This window comes from Sprattus sprattus, assembly GCF_963457725.1.
Source record: "Sprattus sprattus genome assembly, chromosome: 16".
NCBI classification, from domain to species: domain Eukaryota; kingdom Metazoa; phylum Chordata; class Actinopteri; order Clupeiformes; family Clupeidae; genus Sprattus; species Sprattus sprattus.
Genome location: NC_137914.1, coordinates 4,574,131 through 4,586,630, shown reverse-complemented (window position 1 = coordinate 4,586,630; position 12,500 = coordinate 4,574,131). Strand labels below are relative to the sequence as shown.

The 12,500-nt window shown below is 47.4% G+C and overlaps 1 protein-coding gene across 1 annotated transcript in view; it reads right to left on the bottom strand.

Annotated features, from left to right (window-relative positions):
• LOC308377481 (fibronectin type III domain-containing protein 1-like) overlaps window positions 1–12,500 on the bottom strand; it is a 33,336-nt gene that overhangs the window by 14,153 nt on the left and 6,683 nt on the right. Inside the window, exons 6-11 of the mRNA XM_080854160.1 lie at window positions 11,243–11,428; window positions 6,756–9,554; window positions 6,376–6,494; window positions 5,665–5,776; window positions 4,686–5,057; window positions 3,068–3,214 (exon numbers count right to left, since the gene is read on the bottom strand). Coding sequence (XP_080710286.1) covers window positions 3,068–3,214; window positions 4,686–5,057; window positions 5,665–5,776; window positions 6,376–6,494; window positions 6,756–9,554; window positions 11,243–11,428 — 3,735 coding nt within the window. The remainder of the gene's footprint in view (window positions 1–3,067; window positions 3,215–4,685; window positions 5,058–5,664; window positions 5,777–6,375; window positions 6,495–6,755; window positions 9,555–11,242; window positions 11,429–12,500) is intronic.

The following is a 12,500-nucleotide window of genomic DNA, read 5'->3' as shown; positions in this document are numbered from 1 at the left end:
AGGTGACCTCAGTGGCTAAGTGCCTCCTCACGCTACAGGTGACCTCAGTGCCTCCTTACGCTACAGTTGACCTCAGTCTAGGGATGGGAACCGAAACCCGGTTCTTGTTTAGAACCGGTTCCTAATGAGCCGAATCTTTGGAATCGTTAGCCAAATTCAAAACCGGGTCTGTAAACGGACCTCTGTGACGTCTTCCTTTAAAAAATCAGACCGCAGCAGAAATGGCAACTAGACAGAAGCGATCTAAAGTGTGGCTTTATTTCACTCGAACAAATGCAAACATGGTCACTTGTAACGTCTGTAAAACATGTATTTCGTCAAAGGGAGGAGGTACATCTACTATGAATAAGCACTTGAGCACACAATGGTATTAAATTACAAGATTGTCATGTTTTTGACTAACTAACGACGGCGCTTCATCCCTAACTTACCAAGGTAAACTCCTCAAAATGTTTTATCATAACGGATTTACTCGTGTGTTATCAGCAAACGTTTGCGTTGTCGTGTTAACCATAACTAAACTTAGCATTTAATTGCTTAACAGAATGGGCGATGTTGGACATTGTCATATAACGTAGGCTAGCTTAGCTGTAGAATCTTCTATTTTCAGCCGTTGGCTTGAGGCAGAGGCAGTGCTTGCCTCCCCTCTGTTGGTTCTAGAAAGTTTGCTGATAACACACGAGTAACACCGTTATGATAAAACATTTTGAGGACTTTACCTTGGCTTGGTAAGTCAGGGATGAAACGCAAAAGACTCCGTTAATAATGGCGTTGCCTAGCAACGCGTGCAGCTCCCTAGATATGGATACGTTTCTCTTTCAATTCAGTGGCAGCAATAGTTAAGTTTTAAATATACTGAGTGCCTAGTTTGCAAATCATCTTTGTTCAAATACGTATGTGAGGCATTGTGTGCATGATACAAGTAAGTATGTTTCAGTACGTTATTGTGTTTGTAGTGGGTTCTACATTGCTATTAGAAGCGTTAAGCATAATAGTTCGCAATTAGCCATACAACCAAGCAACCTACAAGAAAATATACAGTCCTTCAGTTTACTCAATAACAAGGGCTTCATGTCAGATCAGACAATTCAACGATTTTGTTAGTGCCATTTTATTGCCAGATTTAGTTTATCTCAAGAGTGCAATGAGGGGTTTAGATTGGACTAAACCTGGATGCATTGTAATGTTCCAACAATTATGAGACATTTCCTGAGGTATATCTGCTCTGGAAAAGAAAGATCAGTAGGTAGCAGAGGAAGGGTTGTATAGGGGTTGTTTGCTATTTCACTCATTCACTCATACACTCATCTATACAGTATAGATGAGTGAAATAGCAATCAACAGTGCTCTGCAATGTCAATGTATAGCTTTCGAGTTGACACTCTCACCACATATGCATTTAAATATTGTTGTTTTATATTTAGAGGCAAGAATGTCTGTTTTATAATAAAAGTTTTTGGTTATTTATGTAAACATTCTGTTTATGGTGTGTGCAGCATTCTAGAAATTTATATAAAAGAACATTAATGTAAAAAACTCGTTTGTGCTCTTTTTTCACCCCTTACCCAATAAGAATCGATAAGAGAATCGATAAGGAATCGAATCGATAAGCAGGAATCGATAAGGAACCGGAATCGTTAAAATCGTAAAGGTTCTCATCCCTACCTCAGTCTCAGTCTCCTTACGCTACAGGTGACCTCAGTCTCAGTGCCTCCTCACGCTACAGGTGATCTCAGTGCCTCCTCACTCTACAGGTGATCTCAGTGCCTCCTCACGCCACAGGTGACCTCAGTCTCCCTCAGTGCATCCTCATGCTGATTGTTATTGCTAAGGCCAAACCCTGTGTCTCATTCTGTGCTTGCTAGCTAGCCAGCTTGTTAGTTCTCCAAAGTTTCCAGAACATTGATTTAGAACGGAGCTAAAACATTTTTACCAGATCCGAATATCAGGACACCTGCCAGTAATTCTCATCACCGGGATACAATGATATATAATTACAATTCTATATAACAACCGTGCAATTCTGAAAGTCTCTTAGGATAAAAGCATCTGCTAAATGACTGCAAGTAACAGTGAGGAGTAGGAGGTAAATGGCCACTGAATCCTCCCTCATGCGCTGGAGGCTCGGATGACTCGCTGTTGACACAGCAGCAAGGTTCGGTGTGTGTCGCAGAGCAGACGTTTAAAGTGGATCCAGCCCTGCCTTACAGAGGGGCTCCGCTACCCCCCCCCCCCCCCTAAACACACACACCCCTCACAGCAGTCACACAGGGGGAAAAAAATAATATTTACAGTCACCTCAGACGGCCTCCCTCCACAGCATCTGCTAGACACACACTCTCCATGACGACCAGCACACGACAGCGTTCCCAGGATCGGATCACAGTTTTGGAAAGGCCACGAGTGAAGCCTTCACATCAGTCAGAGCGTGCACACACACACTTTTGTAATTAAGCTCTGCTGATAGCTGAGATGATATCTGAGGAGAAGAGCCACGTTTCCCTAACGGCCTTAGAGAAGAGCCACGTTTCCCTAACTGCCTAAGAGAAGAGCCACGTTACCCTAACGGCCTTAGAGAAGAGCCACGTTACCCTAATGGCCTTAGAGAAGAGCCACGTGACTGTACTGGCCTTAGAGAAGAGCCACGTTACCCTAACTGCTTTAGAGAAGAGCCACATTACCCTAACGGCCTTAGAGAAGAGCCACGTTACCCTAACTGGCCTTAGAGAAGAGCCACGTTACCCTAACGGCTTCAGAGAAGAGCCAGATTACCCTAAGAGCCTTAGAGAAGAGCCACGTTACCCTAACGGCCTTAGAGACTGCTTGATCCAAATGAGGAGCTTTATTGGACTTATCAGTGAGCGATAACAGCTGATAGCACTTTGATGGATCACAAAGCTTGACACTGAGCTGATGACGACACAAACACAAACACACACACACAAGCACACACACACTCACACACACACACACACACACACACACACACACACACACACACACACACACACACACACACAGAAACACACACACACACACACACACATACACATACACACAGTGGTACCTGTGAAACGTTTCTTGCCAGCCAGGTCGAACTCTGAGACGGGGTTGGAGTTGAAGGGCCGTGTGTGGGGGGAGGGGTCTGGAAGGGTGCTGGTGGTTTGGGGCGTCTGTGTGGTGGGCAGCACCGTGGACTCCATCACAAACTCATCTACGGGAGGGCGGAGGAACAAACAGGAACAAACATCAGGTCATTGAGTTCTCATAAGGAAATAATAACTGTCAACATGGATGCTAAAGCTTTGTATGGTGGATGATACCGTGCCCTGCGAAATAAATACAAACACTACTTATGAGGTAAAAAAACGTTTATCCTCTCTGTAAAGCATACCTGCCCAGTGCTTTGAACTGGGATGTAATAGTCATGTAATAGCTATGTAATAGTCATGTAATAATCATTTAAACCTGCTAGTAAATGTTTTCCTAAGAGATGAAAATGTTTGTGTGTGTGTGTGTGTGTGTGGTGTGTGACTGTATTGATGTGTGTGGATCTGTGTTTGTGTGTATGTGTGTGTTTATGTGAATATACTGTATGTTTGTTTGGGTTTGCATGAGTGCATGTATGTGTGTGTGTGGATGTTAGCTTAGCCAAAGTCTAGTCTCATAGCGTAAAGCAGCATTATATAACTACCCCGATCCAGCAGCTGTCATGACAACAATGTCTGCTTTCCAAGCTAAGCTGCTCCCAAACACCCACGCCCTCGGGACTCTCTCAAAGTGTTAGCCGTATTTATTTACGTCTTTGTTTTGCAACTGGACATAAACTGTAGCTTTAGCTAGAAACCATCAGGTCCACCCTGAATCGGAAAAATTCAAACATCAAAAACACAGAAAAAAAAACAAAAGCAGTATGAACAAACAAGCGAAGCCATCTCTGGAGCTCAGTGAGGATTCGAAAGTAAACAGCCCAAGTAAACAAACACACAATAAACACCACCAGAGCCGTCATCCAATCAAAGCCAGACGCAGCTGGCTCTCTTCTTGGCCAATATTGCAAAAGCACCGGTGAGGCTGGGTATCTTAGTCAACGTTACCATGGTGCTGGCAGATGCGGTAATCGCTGTCATGGCGACCGTTACTATTGTGACTGTAACCATGGTGACTGTTACTGTAGTGCTTGTAAGTATAATTTCCGTAGTCATATCAGTGCCATCTTCTGTTAAAGAAATGAGACGATGCGGCTCACTCTCTCTCTCTCTATCTCTCTCTTCTGCTATCTATATCTCTCCATCTTCTGTTAAAGCAACGAGACGATGCGGCTCACTCTCTCTCTCTCTCTCTCTCGCTCTCTATCTCTCTCTCTCTCTCCTGTTATCTATATCTCTCCATCTTCTGTTAAAGCAACGAGATGATGAGGTTCTCTATCTCTTTCGCTCTCTCCTTGTCTCTTTTTCAATATCAATCATGCCCAGGCTCATGACAGCAACTCTATTAATACTCTAATCATTACGTAAACTGGGTAAAGATGTTTCTGTGTATGTCTGCTATGTATGCTTGTGTGTTTTTATGTAGGTGTGTGTGTGTTTGTTTTACTACAGCATGTGTGCACATGTGATTTGTGAACGTGCCTGTCCTTGTGTGTACATGTGTGTGTACTATGTGTGTATGTCGTCAGAGCTCACCTTCAGGGTAACAGTCCAGCACTCCGTAATCATTAAGTATGGGCTGCCCGTGGTCATCCATGGCATAGAAAGTTCCGGAAGGACAGGTAGGGCTGACTTCTGTCGTCATGGACTCCTCCGTTGTCATTTCTGTTGTCGTGGAGACTGTGGTTGGTTCCGGTGTGGTGGTGGTGGTGGTGGTGGTGGCTTCAGTGGTTGTAGTGGTGGTGGTTGTGGTTGTGGTGGGTCTGGCTCGGGGCCTATCCAGACCCACGACATGCTTCCCTCCCACTGTGAGGATCTTCTCCTTGGGGTTGACCACCGGCCGAGAGTCCCTCCCATGTCCAAAGAGGGCCATGCCATCCTGGTTCACCAGAGGGGTACCTTGCAAGTCTGTCCAGGTCACAGGGAATCATTAACAAGCGTGGTTCAGGGAATTATTACCGAACACGGTTCAGTGAATCATTCCCAAACACAGTGCAGTGAATCATTAACAAATACGACTCAGTGAATCATTCCCAAACACAGTGCAGTGAATCATTCCCAAACACGACTCAGTGAATCATTCCCAAACACAGTGCAGTGAATCCTTTACAAACACGACTCAGTGACACAGTGCAGTGAATCATTCCCAAAACACAGTGCAGTGAATCATTAACAAACACGACTCAGTGAATCATTCCCAAACACAGTGCAGTGAATCATTAACAAACACGACTCAGTGAATCATTCCCAAACACAGTGCAGAGAATCATTAAGCACTAGGTGTGAAGATGACATTGGGACTGTGCAGTGTATCATTTCAAAACAGTGCATTTTTACCAAACATACTTCAGCAAATTGTCACCAAACACAGTTTAGTGAATCGTTACCAAACACAGTTCAGTGAATCATTACCAAAAACAGTTTAGGGAATTATTACCAAACACAACACACTGAATGGTTAAGCAGTGTGTGTGTGTGTGTGTGTGTGTGTGTGAGGAATATGGCGACCACATACCAAACACTGTCCGTCCGTCCTCTCCGAGCACCACCCTGTGAGGCTGACCCTGAGAGTCCTGCAGCACCTTCCCTTCCTGGTTCATCAGGACTCCCTTGTCTAAGTCAACAATCTGCATAGGAACGACTCTGGAATCAGCATTCAACATTGGACAATACAGACAACAACAAGAGGCGGCAGTGTGCTAAATCACTGAATACTTGATAGGTACAGTATATTTGATAGGTATATTACAGTATATCATAAGTATAGCTCTGGTCAGATGGGGCTACAAGACTGGCCCAACCACCTGTGAATGTGGAGAAGCAGAACACACAATCGAGCACTGCCTTGTCTGCACTCTACTACCCAACCCTTGCAGCCCAAAAGACCTTGCAGTTTTCAACAACAATGCAAAGGACTGTGTAATGAAATGGGAAACTGTCATATAAACGCTTCAGTGAAACGAAAAGAAGAAGAAGTATATCATTGTGTACATGTATGTACGATGTATATTAGCAAATTATATTATTCTTTACATGTGCAAGATATAGAGAGGCCTAGAGACCATTAATACCTCTCCTGATGGTATTGGTAATGATGTAGGATGATTAAAAGCCCTGGGGACAGTTCCAACATGTGCTTGTGCATTTGGGTAAGGTGGTTACATGGTTATCAAGAGTGTGGATTTGTTTAAGTGAGTATAAAGCTGTTTGAAGAGAGAGGACCCACCCATTTAGTTCCGTCGGGTCCCGTGATGTATTTGCGTCCATTTACTTTGCTCTCTGAGGAGGAGGGTGAGGTGACTTTCCCATTAGACGATGTTAGATTTGGTCGTCCATTTTTCCCGGCTGGAACAAAGTGTGGGAATTAGATACATTGGGAGTGACTACATGAGAACTAAATGAATCATTTGGATCTGGATTTGGTGTCATTTTACAACACTGTCTAACATTGTGGAGCGAGTTCTGTTAATAATTATGAAGCTAAATCATCCGAGGAAGAAACATACCCAATGAGTGAGATATGAATCTCAGTCTTACTGTAATTGTTGGACCTGCGATTGGCACGAGACAGCAGACTTACAGAAAGCTGGGACAACATAACCCTACCTTGTCCATAACTGGGCTTGAAGCCGTTGACAGGAGTCTTTCCTCTGAGAATGCTGTCGAAGCGGCTCGGGTTCCTTAACCTGGAACCCACCACTGCGCTACGTTCCACAGGGGAGGAAGGCTGGGAACCGGAGGAGATGATGGGGGGGTTCTCCCCAGGAATTTGCCTTCCCGAGGAACGCGAGACGGAACCAGAGGCGGGAATCCTGCTGTTAGTCACGTCCTGCTCTGACACCTGCGATGGCTTAGGAAGGCCACGGGAAGACTGCGAGGAGGAAGAGGAAGATGAGGAAGAGGAGGATAAGTGTGGTGACGAAGAGTCAGGATTAGATCCTAGTTTTGTATGCTGCACTGGTGACAGCCTGCCGTGGAACCGAGACCCGCCTTGCCTGCTCGACCCTATGACAGGGGAACGTGTTCTCCCGTTAGAACCCTGAAATGGCCGACGGCCAAAAGTGGGAACGGACTGAGAACCGGTTCTTCCCGGAATCTGTCCTCGTCGTTCAATGTGATCTCCAGACCTTTGTACTGGACTAGCAGTGCTAGCAGTAGTAGTAGTAGTAGTGGTGATTGGAGCGGAAGTAGTAGTCCTAGTCGTACTAGCAGTAGTAGTTGTAGTAGTTGTAGGTGAGGTAGTTGTTTTTAATGCTGCTGTCGGCTCAGCCACCTTGTCATACTTATCATAGTCCTCATAATCGTAGTCGTCTTCATGGTCATTATCAATCTGTGAGCTCTGTTTGGGAGTGTGTGAGTCTGTCCTTGTGCTAGAATGTGGGCGAGAGCCTGTGGAAACTCTGTCCCTATTAAGCACCGAAGGTTTGGCGGACGTATCGTCCAATTTGTGCTTTGAGGGGTATGACGAAGAGGCTGTTCTAGTTTTATCACCCCTCTCCGGGGTCTGGGAAACATCTAAACGAGGGGGGTTTGCTCTTAGAACTGGCCTCCGGTTCCCCACGGACGATGAGCTTGTTCTGCTCCATGGAATCCTGCCATCCTGCCTGGGCGAGGAACGCTGCACGGCTCCCGCTCTGGCATTCTTACTCGGCAATGCAGAAGATGCGCCCCGCCCGGAGAGGGAGGGGGTAAGCGACGGAGACTGGCGTGAGGAGGAGTGAGGACCGCTCTCCTGCTTCTCCTCCTCCTCCTCCTCAGCTCTCTTTGTTTCGTCAGGGACATCTTTCTTCGCCACGGAGGAATGCGAGCTGCTGGTTTCGTAACCGGTCGCCGGCTCCTCGTCCTTGGTCGTCTGCCTCCGTGAACTTGGCTGGCTTTCCCTGATGCTCTCCTGGGGTCCTATTGTGTCCTGGATGCCTGGAGAGGGGGGGGCACTCTCTTTGTTCTGATTCTGGTTCTGGTTCTGTGTCTGCGATGTGGACTGAGACCCAGTGGATGTGGACCCTGAGCCCGGTTTGCGCTGGCCTGTCATGAGCCGGTTCCATCTGGAAGGCAGGGTGACCTTTCTGCCGTTGATCATTACAGAACCAGAGCCAGTGAAGCGACCCGTGGTAGAGGAGGAGGAGGAGGAGGAGGAGGTCCTACTGCTCCCGGACTGACCTGACCCTGAGGCTGAAGAAGAGGTAGATGATGAAGATGAAGAACCAGAAGAAGAATCAGGAGAAGAGGGGGAGGAGTCAGAGGAGACAGGAGGTGATGATGGTGATGATGATGGTGATGACGATGATGATGATGATGATGATGATGATGAAGATGATGATGTGTCCTCCTCTGGCCTGATGTCTGCATTGCTTGCGGGTGATGATGAAGATGATGATGATGAAGATGATGATGTGTCTGTATTGCTTGTGGGTGTGCCCCTCCTGTCCTGCTGTCCACCCCTGCTGCTGTCCCTCACGCCGACCCCAGACTCCTCTCCTCTGGCAGACGGAGATGACCGTGACGACGACGATGGAGAGGAGGAGCCCCCGTTGCGGACCCTGGACCTGACCACAGGGTTGCGTGTGAGCGGCCTCCGGGGCTGGCCAGCGCCAGAGGTCTGGTGTGTGGAGGAGTGAGGCTGGGAGGCTGCCCCTGGAGAGGAGTGTGTTTTGTGGCCATGTACGTCAGAGTCTGTTTGTTTCCTCTTCTCCTCCTCTGTGTGTCTCCTCTTCTCCTCCTCCTCCGTCTGTCTCCTCTTCTCCTCCTCTGTCTGTCTCCTCTTCTCCTCCTCTATGTGTCTCCTCTTCTCCTCCTCTGTCTGTCTCCTCTTCTCCTCCTCCATGTGTCTCCTCTTCTCCTCCTCTGTCTGTCTCCTCTTCTCCTCCTCTGTGTGTCTCCTCTTCTCCTCCTCCGTCTGTCTCCTCTTCACCTCCTCCGTCTGTCTCCTCTCCTCCTCCTCCTCCATGTGTCTCCTCTTCTCCTCCTCCATGTGTCTCCTCTTCTCCTCCTCTGTCTGTCTCCTCTTCTCCTCCTCTGTGTGTCTCCTATTCTCCTCCTCTGTGGCCTCGTTCACCGTCGCCTCCTCTTCCTCCTTTGGAGGGTCAAGAGGTTTCTCCTCCTCCCCCTCCTCCTTCTCTTTCTGTCTGTCCCGCCCTCTGAACCGGCTTGTGCCTGCGCCCCGCGACGAGCCCCTGGCGGAGAAGACGCTGTGGTAGGATCTGGTCTCGGACAGCGGTCGCGTGCGTCGACTGGCGGGGGCGGTGGTTGTCGACTCTCTCCTAGGCTCGGCGGTCACCGTTTTCGACTCCTGCGGGTTGGTGTTGTCGTCGTAGTCGTCCTCCAGCGTCCGTGACTCGCCTCTGCTGGGCTTGTGTCTGTCTGTCTTCCTGAGGTGATGACTGGGTGATGAGGCAGAAGTGCTGGCTAGCAGAGAGCACAATGGTCAATGTTAAAACGGGCAAAAACTTACATTTAGCTTTCACAGACCATTTCACTATAAGATGAGGAGGCGTAAGTGATATTGCATCCTTGACAAACTTAGCTACAGGATATCAATATCTAGACACTCCCACTGAATTTCATGAATAAACATTCCTGGTGTATTATGAAAAAATGGCTACCTCCTGCCAACCCGACTGGTATACCTAAAAATTAAAAGTGCAACAATGGCTACCTTCTGCCAACCTGACTGGTATACCTAAAAGTGCAACGTGCAAAAATGGCTACATCCTGCCAACCTGACTGGTATACCTAAAAGTGCAAAGTGCAAAAATGGCTTCCTCCTGCCAACCTGACTGGTATACCTCAAAGTGCAAAAATGGCTACCTCCTGCCAACCAGACTGGTATACCTAAAAGTGCAAAGTGCAAAAATGGCTTCCTCCTGCCAACCTGACTGGTATACCTCAAAGTGCAAAAATGGCTACCTCCTGCCAACCTGACTGGTATACCTAAAAGTTCAAAGTGCAAAAATGGCTTCCTCAAAGTGCAAAGTGCAAAAATGGCTACCTCCTGCAAACCTGACTGGTATACCTAAAAGTGCAAAGTGCAAAAATGGCTACCTCCTGCCAACCAGACTGGTATACCTAAAAGTTCAAAGTGCAAAAATGGCTACCTCCTGCCAACCTGACTGGTATACCTCAAAGTGCAAAAATGGCTACCTCCTGCCAACCTGACTGGTATACCTAAAAGTTCAAAGTGCAAAAATGGCTTCCTCAAAGTTCAAAGTGCAAAAATGGCTACCTCCTGCCAACCTGACTGGTATACCTCAAAGTGCAAAAATGGCTACCTCCTGCCAACCTGACTGGTATCCCTAAAAGTGCAAAGTGCAAAAATGGCTTCCTCCTGCCGACCTGACTGGTATACCTAAAAGTGCAAAGTGCAAAAATGGCTACCTCCTGCCAACCAGACTGGTATACCTAAAAGTTCAAAGTGCAAAAATGGCTTCCTCCTGCCAACCTGACTGGTATACCTCAAAGTGCAAAAATGGCTACCTCCTGCCAACCTGACTGGTATCCCTAAAAGTGCAAAGTGCAAAAATGGCTTCCTCCTGCCGACCTGACTGGTAAACCTAAAAGTGCAAAGTACAAAAATGGCTACCTCCTGCCAACCTGACTTGTATACCTAAAAATGTAAAGTGCAAAAATGGCTACCCCCTGCCAACCTGACTGGTATACCTAAAAGTGCAAAGTGCAAAAATGGCTACCTCCTGCAAACCTGACTGGTATACCTAAAAGTACAAAGTGCAAAAATGGCTACCTCCTGCCAACCTGACTGGTATACCTAAAAGTTCAAAGTGCAAAAATGGCTACCTCCTGCCAACCTGACTGGTATACCTCAAAGTGCAAAAATGGCTACCTCCTGCCAACCTGACTGGTATACCTAAAAGTTCAAAGTGCAAAAATGGCTTCCTCAAAGTGCAAAGTGCAAAAATGGCTACCTCCTGCCAACCTGACTGGTATACCTAAAAGTGCAACGTGCAGAAATGGCTACCTCCTGCCAACCTGACTGGTATACCTAAAAGTTCAAAGTGCAAAAATGGCTACCCCCTGCCAACCTGACTGGTATCCCTAAAAGTGCAAAGTGCAAACATGGCTTCCTCCTGCCGACCTACCTGGCATTATCACGCTGAAGGCTTTAGTCTGTGGCCCCTGGCCCCTGCGGTTGACGGCGCGGATCTTGAAGATGTAGCGCTCCCCGGGCTGCAGGCCGTCCACGGTGGTGGAGGTGGTGCTGCTGCGGTACGAGACGGACTTGGCTCCGAAGGGCTTCAGCGCTGGGGCGTAGGACAGGATGTACTCTGGAGGACAGAGAGACATACAGAGAGACAGACTCATGAGATGGACTTGGCTCTGAAGGGCTTCAGCGCTGGGGCGTAGGACAGGATGTACTCTGGAGGACAGAGAGACATACAGAGAGACAGACTCATGAGATGGACTTGGCTCTGAAGGGCTTCAGCGCTGGGGCGTAGGACAGGATGTACTCTGGAGGACAGAGAGACATACAGAGAGACAGACTCATGAGATGGACTTGGCTCTGAAGGGCTTCAGCGCTGGGGCGTAGGACAGGATGTACTCTGGAGGACAGAGAGACATACAGAGAGACAGACTCATGAGAAAAAAGTAGCCAAGACAACAGAGGATGCCGGAGCAGATAGCAGCCTAAGAGAGAAAGAGAGAACAGGAGAGACTGAGAGACAGAGAGAGAGACACACACACAAAAGAGACAGAGAGATAGACTGCGAGATAGAAAAATATACAGCGAGAGACATAGAGAGAGACAGAGAGAGAGACAGAGAGAGACAGAGAGAGAGATAGATTGTAAATTGAACTGTCACTGCAATTCCTTCAGGAGCACCCAAAGACTAAACATAAATACTAGTCAACACTGCCTCAGCAGCACTTAAAGTCCAAACATAAATACTACTCTACACTGCCTCAGGAGCAGTTATTTGGCTCTGGTGTCGATTCTGACATTTGCTCATATCCCAGTAATTGCTAATGCTTTGTGTGCTTTGGAAGGGAGACGTGGATGAAAGATGGAGGACGCTATGGAACGCCTACATATCAGCTACTCCAGTAAGCAGTGAGGTAATTTCTAGTAGGAGTGTGACAGCTCCCTATGACTCACAGCAGTGTACTGTACTGGCTGATGGGGCTACTGTGAATCATTTACTGGCTGATGGAGCTACTGTGAATCATTTACTGACTCATGGGGCTACTGTGAATCATTTACTGACTCATGGGGCTACTGTGAATCATTTACTGACTGATGGGGCTGCTGTGAATCATTTACTGACTCATGGGGCTACTGTGAATCATTTACTGACTCATGGGGCTACTGTGAATCATTTACTGACTGATGGGGCTACT